This window comes from Blennius ocellaris (assembly GCF_963422515.1).
Source record: "Blennius ocellaris genome assembly, chromosome: 12".
Lineage (NCBI taxonomy): Eukaryota > Metazoa > Chordata > Actinopteri > Blenniiformes > Blenniidae > Blennius > Blennius ocellaris.
Window position 1 is genome coordinate 25,531,100 of NC_137661.1, and position 16,574 is coordinate 25,547,673.

General features: G+C 43.3%; 1 protein-coding gene across 2 annotated transcripts in view; it reads right to left on the reverse strand.

The window, feature by feature from the left end:
• The window catches only part of dspb (desmoplakin b), a 32,753-nt gene extending 23,185 nt beyond the window's left edge, over window positions 1-9,568 (reverse strand). For both annotated transcript variants that reach the window (XM_080506406.1, XM_080506405.1), the window contains exons 1-9: window positions 9,002-9,568; window positions 6,263-6,347; window positions 5,497-5,618; window positions 4,060-4,210; window positions 2,624-2,749; window positions 1,894-1,953; window positions 1,626-1,793; window positions 613-717; window positions 438-533 (exon numbers count right to left, since the gene is read on the reverse strand). In XM_080506406.1, coding sequence (XP_080362532.1) covers window positions 438-533; window positions 613-717; window positions 1,626-1,793; window positions 1,894-1,953; window positions 2,624-2,749; window positions 4,060-4,210; window positions 5,497-5,618; window positions 6,263-6,347; window positions 9,002-9,435 — 1,347 coding nt within the window. In that variant the 5' untranslated portion in view covers window positions 9,436-9,568. The remainder of the gene's footprint in view (window positions 1-437; window positions 534-612; window positions 718-1,625; window positions 1,794-1,893; window positions 1,954-2,623; window positions 2,750-4,059; window positions 4,211-5,496; window positions 5,619-6,262; window positions 6,348-9,001) is intronic.
• Between the last annotated feature and the right edge of the window lie 7,006 nt (window positions 9,569-16,574).

Genomic DNA, 16,574 nt, shown 5'->3' on the forward strand with positions numbered 1-16,574 from the left:
TCATCCAATAAGTCATCCATCCATCATTAATCCAACAAGCCATCCATCCATTTATAATTCCATCCATCAATCATTCATCCAACAAGTCATCCATCCTTCCATCACTAATCCATCCATCCATTAATAATTCCATCCATCCATCCATCATTAATCCAACAAGCCATCCATCCATCATTCCATCCTCTCCTCATAAGAAAACCTTTGTCTGGGAATCGAACCAGGTTCTGCTCACTGTGAGGCTTCAGTACAAAACACCATGTTCTGTCCCTGCATGAAACCCTGTTCCTGCAATGAAGCGATGAAGCAATGAAGCAATGAAGCAAGTCTTCAAACCACTAAGACTCAAACTTCCTCGGTGCAGCCCAGCTGAGGATCCTGACGACCCTCCAGTGTGTCTGATGCTGAACGAGACTCCTCCCCCCGGGCTGCTGCCTTACCTGGCTGTACGCGCCGTTCTCCTTCAGATGGATGTCGATGCATTTGGTGATTTTGAGAAGCCAACTCCACTGAGTCTGCAGAGTGTCCCGGTAGGCCTGCAGAGGACAAAGGAGAAGATGAGGAAAGAGAAACTGCAGATCGGACGAAGGCTTTTCCCCCCGGTTCTCCACGCACCTCGATCTTGTCTGCCGCCGGGTGGTCGTTGTTCAGGAGGTTGTCCACTTTGACTTTCAGTTTATTCAGGTCTTTCTCTTTGTCTTCCAGGGCGCTCATCAGTTTCTGTCGAAATTAAAGTTGAATAAGCTTTGGTAACGTACAAAAACATAAAGAGACCGAGTGGAAAGCTCGACTACGAGTGGAGGACTGGGTGTCAGGAGGTAATTTTACAAGATGGGGGGAATTACATTAATTCACCCGTCATTTTGATTAAAGACGAGCCGACTGGACGAATTAACATGATGTCAACTTTAACATCACTACAACTGAAAGTGAACTTGCAATAACTGATAAGTGGGTTTTTTTAGGCATTTTATTGCTGTAAATTTTTCTGCCTTTTGACACGTCTATAATGTGGCTCATGCACGGACTGCACTTACAATTTGGTTGTTTTTAACAGTGACGCAAAGTTTTCAAATTAAACTTTTTCCAGCGGCGGAGAAAAGAAAACAGTTAAAGTCATTATGAAGCACGAAAAGCAGCACAGTGCTGAACAATTAGAAAAAAAATAAAAAATACTGCAAAGACTGCAGAAGTAGAAGAAGAAGAAGGGAGTTTTCTATCACCCATTAGAATATTGGATCATAGGAGCTGCGTTCAGAATCTGCTGTGTTTGTGTGAGCTGGACTGGCTCCGCCCACACACACGCCCATCTATGGGAAGAGAGGAGGAAGTACTTCCTCTCGTGGTGCCATGTGCCAGAGCAGAGCTGCCTGATTGTGGGAGGAGTCAAAGGGGGTGGAAGAGCCTACCTTGATTGTGATTGGCTAAACCCTTGATGACACTATATAGGGTTTGATTTCTGATTGGCTGCTTGGAGCAACACACTTTTTAAAACCTGCATTATATCTTGCGCTTGTTCAAATAAGTAAATAGCGTGAAATAAGGTTATAATTAGACTTGCCTGATGTATTGGCGTGAAATAAAGACGTGCGTCTCTTCAAGGAGAATGGAAAAAAACGGTTCCTCACCGAGTACGCCTCCTGCTTCTGCGGGATGTACTGGTCGATGTTCTTGTCGCCCCAGTCGAACACCAGCTCCTCCTCCTCCCTGTCGTTCACCCACATGATCTCCTTGGAGATGTCCTGGATGATCTGCATGAGTTCCCGCAGCTGCTGGGTGCGACCGTGCGACATTTGCTGGTGGCGGCCAGAGAAGAGAGGGCGTCAGGGTGAAAGTCTACACACACACACACACACACACACACACACACACACAGCTGATGGTGGTTCCTGTCACCTGCAGTGTGTCCCACTCCTGCTCCAGGGCGTGAAGACTTCCTTTGTCTCCTTTTTTACTCTGAGCAGGGAGAGGGAAAGGACAACTTTGTAAAAACAACCGGCAGGACATATACAGAAAAAATAAAGAGACGTTCTGCTTCATATCGGCGTGTATTTGACGCAGCACTCGCAGTACTTTCTCACGTTGCGGAGGAAAATGTATGTTTTCATTTTGGACAAGCTTCACAGGAATGGCAGTGACACTGAAAACCATGTTGTTTTATTGGGTTGTTGGCTGTTCTATGTGCACAAATTTATTATTTTAAATCCAACAGCGCCAACTAGTGGCCTGGCATGCTGATGACACTGATTTCATACATTTCTGACACTGTTTTTTCAAACTGTTGCCATCTTTGTTAAATGACGGTACTAAAAAATATATATATTTGATTGATTCAAGATTACAAGGTTAACAGCACCTAAAATGTGATTTTTATGTGTTTCTGATCTTTTCTGAGAAAGAAATCGCAGCAACGTCCTCAGCATATGTGTAAAATTACTCTTCGTTTTGATTTTTCGTCACCTCGGATACTTGATTTTAATTTGACGACACTCACTTCATGCCCCTCGGCAGCTCCAGGTGATGGAATACAGCAGGATTTTCAGAATTGCAATGAAAAGCCAGGAAGAACTAAATTCATTGAGCTCGTTTTCGCGGAAAATAATGTTATTCGCTGAACCGAACCCACCAGCTCGTCTCGGGCCCGCTCCACCTCGGGGCTCCTCTGGAGGGAGCTGTGAAACTTCTGGTGGCTCGCGAGCTGCTGCTCGATGGCGGTGGGATCGTCGCCCCAGGACGCCGTTTCAATCAGACGCTGCAACACAAAAAAATTAAATTAAAAAAATCAGCGGAAATACACGAGGAACAAATCTGCTGTTGGCCACTTCACAAGGGCAACAAGTTAAGAGATTGTTGGTGGTATACTGAGCTACTTAAGGTCAAACATGTCAGAAATACACCCAGAACTAAAAGTTACGAGTTCAAAGATCACATCATGACTCAACAGACTGAAAACATTTCGGTGTAATCTCGCATAATATCACATGTTTCTCAGGTTTAGTATTCTAATTAAATATTCAGCATTGCTCAGTTCACTGATGCCTTGTGTCTTGGAAAGTGAGATTGCACCTCCCCCCATCCCCCATTCCATAAAAAAACCACTTTTTGTTAAAGTCCTTTTGTTGAGAATTTTTTTCTTACAATTCAGAGGTCGGCCAGCAGAGGAATTTCTTTTCCACATAAGATTGAAGGAAAAATGTCGATCACCACCGCACTAAAACACGCGAAGCACTGCTACAATTAGATATATTGTGTGGTAAATTCATTGGTCTGTACACAAGCAGATGTTTTTAAATCGCTTTCCTCTACGAAAGTAACATGTCACTGCCTTCTCTTAATTTTTTTCATATTATTATTGCTGCATTAATTGGCTGCTTTGCACAGTTCCTACTATTGAGTTTGTTTTAATGGGTCCGTTTAAAACCAAAAACTTGTATTGTTTTCAATGTTACAACAGAACCAGGATTTTCCTGAGATGTTTGTGTGATTTCATGAAAAACAGTAATTCATTATGACATAAAGAGGTGTTTGACCTCGTTAGAATGAGCTTAAGTCATATTGCTTTGTAAAGTGTGGCTGGCGGCTCTCGGTTGTACAATAAGCAAATCCCCACCACGAGGGGGAATCCTTCCATTTCAGTCAAAGACGTGTAAAGATCAAACTACGATCACCGTTATGTACAAAGGTAATTAAGTTTTGACGATGGGAAAATGAATGTAATAAAATTGTGAAGGTGCAGGCATCTTTAAAGGGTGGGCTTTGGAATATATAACGGTAATTGGCTAAGATTAGGCAAATAGTAGTTAATGGCAGCGGCAGCAGAAAACTGATGAAATTAAATGTAGACTACGGAACTGATTAGAATTATACTTTGTGAAAAAATGTCAGAAAAAATATATATATATATCAATTTCTTAAGTGATTTTCCTTTTTGTCATTCTTCCACCATAGTCCAACATCAAAAATCAGATTTTTAAACCCTTCAGAGACGGGGGACCCCAAAATGTTGTGTTGAGCTACGTGGCCCCACTTTGTAACAAAGGCAAGAATATGTGTGTGTCATACCTTCTGCTGTGCGATCCAGCCCATTGCGTCATGGAAGCTCCTTCCAGGGTCTTCCCAGGTGCCACTGGAGCTCCCTCTGGTCCTCCTCCTCTGCAAGGAACCGGCCATGGCCATGTGGACCCCCTTCAGCTGGTCGTTATACATCTCCAGACTGCGGGTGGAGGACGGAGACGGGTCGGTTATACGGGAATCCCGTCCACTAAACACGCACCGAGTCGTCCTCATTACTGATGGTCACTAGAATCCAACGCTTAACACAAGTACTACCATACCCTCATGAAATAATCATCCATATACCAATAAAGACAAGTGACAGTAAGTAACACATTATAAATGCTCCTATTACTGTAATCAAGTGCTATATTGAGGTACTTTAACTGTTATGAGTATTTTTTTTTCACATTAGGTATACACTGATACCACAAAATAAAATCTTAAATATATACTTCTCATCAAAAGTCTCCGAAACAGTCATTTCAACTCATTTCCAACAACGCAGCTGCCTAAATCTTGGCAAATCTGCCGCAAGGGGTTTCTGGGAAAAATCAATGATGGCGTCGCGGTGGCTCAAGAGAAAAAATCAAAATGTGACTGATTCAGCCTGAAAGAAGTGAGACTTTCTCAGAGAAAGAGTCTTCGATAGTCTGAAATGCTGAGAAACTGATCGTTAATCGCTTTTTTTCCCAGTAGAATTATGAGTTTTCAGTCCAGTCCCACACCAAATACCCGATATCGGTTCGTCTCTTAGATAGATAGATAGATAGATAGATAGATAGATAGATAGATAGATAGATAGATAGATAGATAGATAGATAGATAGATAGATAGATAGATAGATAGATAGATAGATAGATAGATAGATAGATAGATAGATAGATAGATAGATAGATAGATAGATAATTACTTTATTCATCCCCGAAGGCAAATTGTTTTGTTGCAGCAATCTGGTACATATGAATATTATAAAATACAATAATATAGTAATAAAAGTAAAAAATTAAAATATAAAAATATCTGGGTATAAGACATAAAGTAAAACACAGAACAGAACATAGGCACTTAGAAATAAGCACGAGATAAATAAATAGATAATATAAGTATCAGTGCTAGCATGGCTCAGTTGGTAGAACAGTCGAGTCCCAATCGGGAGGGTTGCGGGTTCAATTCCCATCTCCATGTGTCCACATGCCAAATTGCCCTTGATCATGGAATTGAATGCCAAACTGCTGCCATTGGTGTGAATGTGTACAAGTAAAATAGCAAAAAAAAAAAAAAAAAATACAAAAGCGGGTTGTACTTTTTCCACGACTGTAAATCCAGTGGGCTGAATGGTCTGTTGTGTGTCTTGGAGCTCTGTGTTATTCCGACATTACACCCCCGGGCGTGAAAAAGGGAGTGGGAGAGTCCAAGTGGGAGGCGAGGTGAAGCCTTTCTTACCTCCGGACGACGCCGTCATTGGGCTGTCCCATTTGTCTCATGTCCCTCGCGCAGCCCTTCAGCTTCTCTATGGAGTCCTTGGCCATTCCCATGTAGTACTCGGCGTCGCCGGGGGAACTGCCCTGTCGGGACACAAACACCGCGTTTTTCCCCCAGAGGTGTGCAAATCACTGTGCCGAGCACAAAACCGTGTTGCGACCTGAAAGGAACCGAAATCAGGTGGTTTTGATGATCGCATGGGCTTTTCTGCTTTTTAAAAAAATTGTTATTCAAATAGCAGATTTCGCTTTTCTCAACACTTTGGGAGGATTTCTTGACTGTGGTGAGAATGAAAAGCCTCAAGTTTTTTTTTTTTTACGAATGTTACCTAACCGGTGTTGCGCAGATGTGCGGAGAGGTCAGAGCTGTTGGAACAAGTCTAATAAATCTAACGCTCACAAGCTGTGCTCAAATGTCTGGGACGAGGTGCAGAATTCACCAAAAGCCATCAGACCCTGGGTGTTTGCGGGTGGTGGTGCCGACAGACCCACCAGGATTACGCCGGACAAAAAAAACCTTTCATTATCGGCCTTGGTTTCAGTTACCGGCCTACAAACGCACTCTTGCAGTCACTCGGATTTCAGGCGCACCACATTGCTCTCATTCTTCCCGCAGCTCTGTGCCAGCGAGCAGCAACAATGCTTGTAGATTTTTTTGTTTTTTTGTTAACCCTGACAAGTGAAGCGGAGGAAGCTGCTGCGTGGCCGCATAGCAGAACTGGACTCACGGACTGGATGGAGAATTCGGCCTTCTTCAGGTACTCCTTGCACTGGCTCTGCAGGACGGCGGCTCTCTGGTTGATGGAGGGGCCACTGCAGGCGGGGGAGGGGGGGGGGATGGGGGAGGGGGAGCAAAGTAAAGTCAACATCACATATTATTTCAATCCAGGACACAGAAAAAGTCACTTTTTCTTCTGTTAAACCAATTCAAAGTGAAGCAGGGCGTGGCACTGCGGGCCGCCTCTGGGGGGCGCCAGAGAGCAACACAAATAAAGAAAAACCTGTGGGTTCTGGGATATATAAAAAAATTTTAGGCACATCAGGAAGTCTAATAAAAGCAGAGACGCCACAGAAAATGAGAATATATATATACGATCGAGAAGAGGAATAAGAAATAGGCTCGTTTCAAAGCTTTAACTGGAATAAAATATGAGGCCCCACATTTACGTGACGACATTTTGAAGGGTAAACACAGTGTTACGCATTTTCGTTGCAGAGAAGTTTCACCTTCACATGCTAGCATTCTGAAGACGATGTCCGATTACTAGTGAATTACCATGCCAGGCCACAAGTTGGCCTGTTGTTTATATTGTAATGAAATGGATTTTTACTATGGTGACTATAAATCTACTGTTGTTGTCGTCAATCCATTGCGGTGATGGGGTTGCGCCCTCTACTTGTTATTACAATTTTGTTCAATTTAAAAATAAAACTTCTCCTCATGTCACACAGTACAAGTCAATAGAAACAATTCAAATTCACTTTCCCAACAATTTAGATCTTCACTGTAAAGCAACATTCATATATGAATTTAGCGTGTTTAGCACATGTAGCTAAAGCACATTGAGGATATAGAATTAAATCAGAGGGGTTTTTTTTGCAGGTGGTGAAAGACCATGACTTAAAAAAACAAAAAAAAACAATAAGGAAAGTAAAAAAAAAAAAGTCATTACATCATCATTACAACACAAATATTTGAAATCCCATTTTTGAGTAAAATAAAAAGCTGCCGACTGGGTTCATACCATCTGATTTGTAAATACTGGAAATACAGACGTTCAGTTTATACAAGTTTTGCTCCCGATGTGTGAAAGTTATCAGCTCTGCTTTCATGTGTAGATTTTTATAAAAGACATTTATTTGAATGTGCTGGTGAAGTCGCTTCAATCACTGTGAGGCTGGGGCTCATTTCAGATGGAGGGTCGAACCCAGTAGACCTAAACTTCACCTTTTCTACCAGATGCACAATAACAGGCTTTCAGATTCAGTTTTCCTCAAACCGACATATCAGCTCAGAACCTCCTCATTTCCTCTGCTGAATTAGACGTAACGATGTGCAAACCAGGAACTTTATGTCAAACCTGTAAAGGAGCATCCAGGTGAGATCAAGAGATCGAGATTCTAAAATGCCGGGTTTCATTGTTTGAAACTGATTATTTGTGTGCATTAATGAGAGCAAACAAAGAATAAATCACAAATTCTCAACAAAAAATAAACTTAGTGTCTTTTGAAACATTTCCCTTAAAAAAACGTCACTTCTCACTTGTCAACACTTTATATTTGGCAAGAAAATGTCAGTTTAGATGTTTCATCTCTTTAGTTTTGCAAAGCAATGTAACTTTTTGCATTTTTAACTTTAACCATTAACATCAGAAAACACTATTGGACTTCAAATGACAGTTTTTCTTGCTTTTTTTTCTTTCTTGCTCTTCCCCACGGTAATAAACTATTTCTGTATGATTACATCTGCTTCTATTGTGGATGTTCCACTGCACCCCAGTGACACATTTCCTCAGCGGGTGCGAGTCTGGAGGCTCCGGCACTGACGTGCGAAACGAAGCCAGTGTGTCAAACTGCAGCGGCAGTTAAATATCTGCTCTGCTGGGTTTCTATTCGAGGAGTCAGCGATCACACTACCTCACGTTCAGCATTCGGAAATAAAAATGTTTAATGGTTGTGCAGCTTTGTCAAGATGATTTCTTGCCTTTTCGCAATTCAAAAAGTTATTTTCAAGAAAATACACTATTTTTTTCCCCAATATTTTCAATAAAGACGTGACGATTATTAGTGCCATCCATAAACTACTGTACAATATATAATGACAATTAGATTAATCCGGGCGTGGCAGAGTAGCAGGCAGCACTCTCACATGTTGAGGCAGGATTTGTTCGTTTTCTTTATTTACTCTCAGCTTTCATTACAAGCTCCCAAAACACGCAATTGCTCCTATTGCGTCCTGCCTTAAAGTCAGTCGATAATGGCTCAGCTGAGCAAAGTAACTGCGCCAGATGACGCACCTTGTGCAAGAAAATGACATGCAATAATTATTTTATTTTAATTAGTGGAGGGTTAACCCTGTTTGTGATGATTTACGTAACATGCATCCAGGTCAGGCGATGTGGCAACACCCTCAGGAAACAGGCCACGAATGCACACAGGTTGATGCCTGCAGCGGCACTCTGTTTTTTGTTTTTTTTCTTTCTTTTGTCGCTCGTTTAAACATCAAGTCAACACCAAACACGCTTAAATATTTACTTTGCAAAACAGGAGCAATACCCAACTCGTGCATTTGTTCTGAATGCTTTTTGCTTTCTTTACTTTTTTTTTAGGTCTACCCGTGGTGTTGCGTGGCTGAACTGGATACTGAGATCAATATTTGATGGGGAAGTGCAGCCGGCCTGCGGTGCGCAAAACACGGAAACCAACAGGTGGCAAGTGGCAGATAGAAAAGTTTAAAGTGCGCGTACCCCATGCCGCCGCCGCCGCCGCCGCCTCCCATCACGCCGCTCATCGTTGCGCTCGACATGCCGCCTCCACCCATCATGCCGCTCATCGTTGCGCTCGACATGCCGCCTCCACCCATCATGCCGCTCATCATTGTGCCCGACATGCCGCCGCCGCCGCCGCCTCCTCCTCCTCCTCCCATCAAGCCGCTCATCGTCGCGCTGCTCATTCCGCCTCCCATCATCCCGCTCATGGTCCCGCCGCCCATCGTGCCGGACTTGGAGTAGCTGTAGGTTTTGTATCCGTCCATGTACGCGTCGTAACCGTTACCGCCTGCCTGCGCCACGTCGCTCCGTGCGTAATAGCCGCCGCCGCCGCCGCCTCCGCCGACTAGGTCGCCTTTGGAGCTGACCCTCCGGCCCATGTCCAGGCCCTGCTGGGATCCGTACATACTCATACTGGCAAGCAAGCGGCAGCTTCAACTACTTTGCAAAAAAGAAAAAAGAAAAGAAAGAAAAGAAAGTGCAAAGCCGAGCTGCAGGACAGAGCCGCTGCGCGCAGGTTGCGTCTCCCCTTCCTCTCCCTCGCACCCTGCGACGCGGACTGCGAGAGGAGTGACGGGAGGTGCGCTTCTTTTTGGGAGGCTGTGACCACACCTCCCGTCCCTGCTCCACCTCCTCCTCCCCTTCCTCCACCAACAAAGACCTCTCACTCTGCTACGCCCTTTCTAAAGCAGCTGGAGGCAGAAGTGTGTGCGTGTGAGTGTGTCCACACTTCTGCCTTTGCGCGTTTGGTTCCACACACACTTTTCAATGTTCTCACGAGTTTCTCGTGTTTCTCATACATATATGTATTGGCCTTTCCAAAAATACAATAAGAAACCCTCTTTCTTTTGTTCTTTTTTTTTGTAAGAAATTGTGAAATTAGAAGGTCTTTTGTTAGTTTTTCACTTTCCAATATGAACCTGCCTGCTTAATTGGCACAACAAAGATGTTGATTCAACACTGAAAAGTGGAAATATTCTTATAAATAACAGAACTGGCTTGTAAAATTGTGCATTTACTTTACCAATAAGGTCGAAAAACTTCGTGGAAAGTCCGTAAGTTCCTCAAGAGTCATAAATACTTTAGAAACTGAAAGCATTTTCAGCATTTTTGGAAAGTTTTGTTTTTGTTTTTTTTAAACAAATCAGCATTCTTCAGTTTATGGTAGTAGTAAAATACTCTAACAACTAACATAATTAATGCTTTAAATACTTTAATGTGGACAAAATAATGGAGAAGACATTTATGATTAGAAGCTCTGCACGTGGAAATAGTTAACTCACAAATTTAGATTTACATTTATATAAATTAGCCCAACAAATGTGTGTACTTTTATTTTAAGCAAATTATATTACAGAACAGTTTAAATCAAACAGTAAATTGTGGTAAATAGGATCGAAGAACATTTCAAATTAATGAAATCAATCTAAAACCCAGACATTTAAAAAAAAAAAAATGCAGTTTTGTTTGGATTTTCAGACATTCTGTCTGTGATTAAAATGTTTTCCTGTTCCTGACACAGATTGTGGAAATCGCTGACATTTCTGAAGACTGACGTTTGGCCTTCAGACGCCGTTGACCTCGATTTGTTTCCAAAGTGAATCTGATGCAGGTTCGGTTTGGGTTTTTTTGTTGTTGTTTTTTTTACACCGGAGGCCCTTCCTGATACATTCTGAGCAGTCCGAGGTTAAAGCTCATTCAAATAATGGCCAATTTTACTTGTGTGTGTGCAACTTGTTTGAAACCCCTGGTAGTACCAGGGGCTCGTAGGCCAAAATCCATGAAGCTTCATTAATGCATCTGCTGGTACCTTCACCAGTGATTAAGTTGCAGATGTAGAAATGTACAGCATAATTTACAGTGTGTCTTACTTTTCTCCTCATTAATATTAAACAATCTCCAAACAGCAGATATCCCTCATTCTCTCCTGTCGACCTGCTGCAGATGTTGCTGACGGATGAACATCACTGGTCTTTTGACATCATCAGTGCATGAAATAACTACAAGAAAACTACAAACGAGCAACATTTCTCCGCAAAGTTGATGTTTAACAATGAAAAACCATCTGTCAAGATGATAAACTGGGATATTTCAACGGTTTATTCGGTTATCCGATCAGGTTATTTGTGTATCTTGCTTTAAAAGGCCACTTTTGGTTTTGAAAAGGCCTCATCCAAGAGTTTTCCTGTCCAAGATGAAACCTTCAACACGTCCAACGGGCTGCATGAAACCATGTGAGGATGACTGAGAGTCTTCGCAGACAAGCGAGGGATTAATGCTGTTACATAAAACTTTATATAAAGAAAAAAAAGACCCATCAAAGTGCATCTCTCACTCGTTTCTTTAAGCTTCCAATTCTCCACGCCCTTGTTTCTTCTGCCGTCTGCTGAGAATAAAACACACACAGACAAGCACACACACACACACACACACCCATACACCGCTTGCCTGCAGCCTATGGGTGGGACTCGCAGGTAAAACAAGTCAGGCAGGTCTTCATGTGAGACGCCAACATCAAATTTTCTTACACTGTCAGATTGTCAAAAGTCCCACAGTGTGTCTTTACAGAACTCTTCATTCAAGCTCGATTTAAACATGCTTCTCTCACGTCGCTGTTTCTGAGCCATGCATCGGTACGGAGTCGGGCACACGTTACTTCAAAAGCAACAAACGAAAATAAAGTGCCGATCACTGACTGACTTGTGCAGGTGTAGTCCTTCCTCCCTGCAGAGCGTTAAATGTGCTGCAGGCCTGTAAAGTTTCAGGACCTCGGCGCTGACAGATTGATGAGTTTCCGGAGCTGAAGCTGACGCTGACCTGAGAGCAGTGTTGAGTCGACGAGCGCGCGCAGAAGTTCACTCGGTCTAATTCTGTTTGCAGGGCCTGACTCACCGCATGGAGCTGAAGTCCCGCTCGCGTAAAGCAGATTAACGTCTCGCTTTGGGAGAATTTTTTTCGGCAGGTGTTTCACTGAGGTCCCATTTGCACGAGAACGCAAAACTTTCCCTGCTTATTGCAAAGCTAGAAATCCGACATTATTAAACCAAAATAGCATCAGTAGCTTCTGCAGCTGCACCTGGCGCGCGGTCATACCCCCAAAACTTGCACCAAAAAATGATGTGTTTACATGAAACTGCCTTGTCGTGCGGAAAGGAGCTTCAGACGGTACTTTAAAAGATATCAATCTAAAATAGATTCGCTGTACAATCAAAGTACTTCCGATATAAGTGAGAAAAAGTGACTTTTGACGGTATCCTGAAGATTTTACTGCGCTCACGGCTATCGTGCTAGCGATGCTAGCTCGATTCCGCAAATAAACGTGGCGTCGGCGAAGGTCTGTGCTCTACCGGGCGTAGCTCTAGTCAACAGTTCTCTGTTATATGAGATAAGTAACGTGCTGCAGAGTCGCTGTCTCTCTCTCACCCTCTGGTCATTGAACCGTCGGTTACCTCCAGTCAAGCTCGGTTACTATTTCACTAAACTCCCGTTTAACACAGGCGGCGCACTTTACAAACTACATTTGCTTTGCAGCAGCGTGAAAGATGTCGCCGCTGTTCCTTGCCAACGTAAACAATCAACGAATTGAGTTTCTTAAAGAAACACCTGGAGAGATCCAGACCATAGAGCATCTTCCTCCCATTTGGCTTTTCGTCCAGAGGACCAGAGGTCCTGGAAATAACCGCCGCAGTTTCCAGTTTCGGACCTGAATAAGTTCATCCTGCCGTGAGCGTGTCGGTGCACATCAGATCACCACAGCGGAGGTCGCCCCCGGACATCAGAACAAAGGGAACGAGCAATTTATCAAAGGAAGAAGAGAAGGAAGGGGTGAAAAAAATGAAGGGTTGATGAAGGGAATACCAACAGTGATGGGAACCACAAGACCCATCATGTCTCACATTTTATGGAGATGTTTTGGTGCAGGAGCTGCTCTTCTATCCTGTCGCTGCTAAAAATGTGGAATTTACAAAGTCTCTGTTCAGTTTCTGTTCCGGCCAATTACGTTTATAAATATATATATATATATTTTGTTTAACGTCATTTTTCAAGGAATGAAACTCACTGAACCAATCTACAAATCAAAAGAGCACAACAAGACAGGTGGGAGGATCCAAGGGGCAGAGCGCAGGAAAACGATAAACTTCTTGACTTGTACCCTTGTAGAAGAAATGAGTGGAACTTGTAGATTTCATGGACGTACAGACTTGTAGACCGTTCAGCTTCTCGGTGGCAAACTCTCAGACAGCGGACGATTATATGTAGAAAAAGGACTGAAGACTTGTAAATCTAGTGGATTTATGGATTTGTAGACTGGTCAAATTGTAGATAGTCTGTAGAGGAACTCAGTAGACCTGAAGACGAGCAGAGCTTTCGTCTTGCCTGGCCAATTTGTAGACTTGCAATCTAGTATTCCTGTAGAAATTCAGAACTGTATAGTCGTAGACTTGTCGACCAGCGGACTTGTAGTCTTGGTTAGGAAGAAGCAAACTTATCAAATCGTACCCCTTCGCCAATATGTAATAGTTCTATATTAAAATGATCTTTCTGTATAAAAAAAAAAAATAGTATTATACATGTAAATATAACCGTAAGATGAAATATGAAAGTCTGGCTAGAAATCCTCAAAGGCGCAAAAGCCTCGCTAACCTGATCTCAGACCAGTGTTACATCCGTCCACGCTGGGCTCCGATTAACAAATAAAAGTAAGCAATTCAAAACCGAATCAATTCTGGTGATCAAAGGTCGTCTGTGGTGTGAAGCAGCGGGAAGAAGGACTGAGTGATAACGAAACCTAAACGAGTCCTAATGGACGATTGACTTCCCGTCGTAAACGCCTCGTCTTGGAACCAGTTCACATGAGAGTTTTAAATGCTGAAGCCTCCCCCTCCTCCTCCTCTTCCTCCTCTTCCTCCTCTTCCTCCTCACAGGTGTTAATGCTGAGGCTCCGGTGTATCGAGGTGGAGCGTCGGGGCGGTGCAAGCCTCTTCTTGTCTGCCGCTATTCGGAATGAGACGAGGGGAGATAAACTCGCGGCGACGCCCTGAAGCTCACGCCCTGAAATTACAATAAAAGACTCTCAAACGCGATTAAATGTCAAGAACGCATTCGCCGGCAACTTTCCTCTACATTTGTCCTCCGTTGAGCAAATTCGTATTTTGTACTCGTTTTAAATCATGCAGACTGAAAGTTCAAACTCAACACCTTTTTTTTTTTTTTTTTTTTTTGGGACGTTATAAAACCTGCAAATTAGGAACTCAGAGTGCAGCTTCCAAAAAAAAAAAAGGAGGGTCAATGCTGGAATGCTGTTTTGGCATGCATCTGTGTGAGCTGATGTGCAGGCAAAGGCGCGTCTGAAATGTCATTTGCCAAAGGGTATAGGAGTACAACAAGGTGGGACTGTTTTCTTTTTTTTGCTTTCTTTGCTCTGAGAAAAAAAAAAAAAAAAAAAGGCGGTGAAGTTTCTAACCTTCAGCTGCACATGAGCTTTTCCTGCACTCAGTCATCCACACTAACGCTGCAATTAAACTGCAGTAAAATGAAAAAAGAAAAAAAAAAACAGCTGTTTGTAGTAAATCATGTGAACAAACTCCGTAATCTTCTGTTCACATTTGTGCTACTAGCACTTTCTCCCCTTGGTGCATGCTCGTGCACACACACACACACACACACGCACACACACACGCACTACATTCCTCAATCGCTGCAGGGTTCACTGGGTGACAGGGTGGAGCAGGGAGACTGTCCCCGGGACAGGGGTCAACGTCGCATAGAAGAACACATGACATGTGACATATTTTATTACTGTGCCTCCATCGCCTGTGTGTTTCCTGTTTGGCTTCATCACTCAACTCGATGTCGCTGCCTTCAAATTTAATTTAAAAAAAAAAACCTTCTCTGTGGAGACAAGTGTCAACCATTTTAAGCATTTGTACTTTTGCAGACTTTTCAAGCTGCATTAGAGATTTAGTATTATACTTGAGCGACTCGCTGCACCACCTTGTGGTTTAAAGCTGCATTGCGAATTCAAACCGTTTTGGCCCATCTGGAAAACTTTCTCACGTTGGCAGACATTCACAAACGTGGCCTCTGTGACCAGTGACCCCTTCAGGACTGTTTTTATCTCAAATACGTGTATTATTTTGGTAAATATATTGTTTTTCATCTTAAGCATACATGAACCCAACGAATAATTCGTTAACAATAATCTGTGCAGTTTGGGGGATTTGTACCTGTGAGGGGGACACGTTTCCACGATGTCACAACACACACACACACACACACAGTAACTGTCAGTGCACATTTGCACAGGCAGGCAGACTCAGACTTCTTAGCGTGTCCAGGCGACGCCTCATTTCTTCTCACCCTCGCTCTGTTGGAGGCGGAGCCTCTTAATCGTTATGTATTGTTTTTTTTGTTTTTTTCACTGTCTGACGGGCTGTCTCATCTTGTCAGGGCTTTGGCATCTTTATCCCTTCCCTCAACTGTGTGTGTGTTTGTGTGTGTGTGTGTGTGTGTGCGCGCCAAGGGAAAGTTTGGAGTGATTAAGAGTAAAGGCCTAAAACTGCCGATGAGTAATGGCGGTGATTCTGTGTATTTGAGGTGTGTGTGCCATTGTCCTCGCCAGTCATTACCGGGAAAGAGAAGCACGGAGAAAGCCTGTCGCTGTGACTCAGCCGCTTTGTTTACTTAATGCACCTGCTTCACTTTGAAGTGCGTCGCAGTTGAGAGCGACGGAAACCGTTGAAAATCTCAGAGCTGAACCCTCAAACCTTGACATTAAAAAAAAATAAAAATAAAAGGCACATTTTCTGTCAGGCCTCGTCGCTCATGTCGGAGATCACTCAGCCAATCAGAGCGCGGCCGGTTGTTCACTAATGCGAGTGGGTGCGGCTCCGCGGCGTCTCCTCTGCCCCCGCCCTGGAGGCTAACGGCACGCCGAGCTAGCATCCATCCACGCCCGCAGCCGGATGAGCAGAGAGAAATAGCAACGGGAGTTTCAACGGGAAAAGCAGAATGAAACCTTGTTTAGAATCTAAAGCAGACCAAGCTAACTGTCCTGCTGTGGGTCCAATCAGGTGTGATTGTGTTTCACCTGTGTCTTCCTCCCCCGGGGGTAAATAAACCTCGGACCCTCACGCATCGACTCACTACCTTGTGCCTGGACCAGGGGTGTCAAACATGCGGCCCGGGGGCCAGAACCGGCCCGCCAGAGGATCTAATCCGGCCGCCATGGGATTTTGTTTTTAAGTATAAATATAAAAACTGACAGGCTGATCTAAAAAACACTAGATTGGTAAAAATGACATTCAAAACCACCCTCGGTCAGAATTTGACTCCCGACATTAATGCATCTGTGGAGGTCGCATAACGCAACACCTTTCACAATAAAACAACGAGTCCAATGTATGTGAAATGATACTTGAGACACGTAAACTCCAAAAAATGTCCAGATGATGACAAATTGTTTTAATCCTGAATAAAAATACAATATGCAGATGGGGAGGGTTGTTTTTGGCAAATATAATAATATCTGATTTCCTTTAATATGTATATT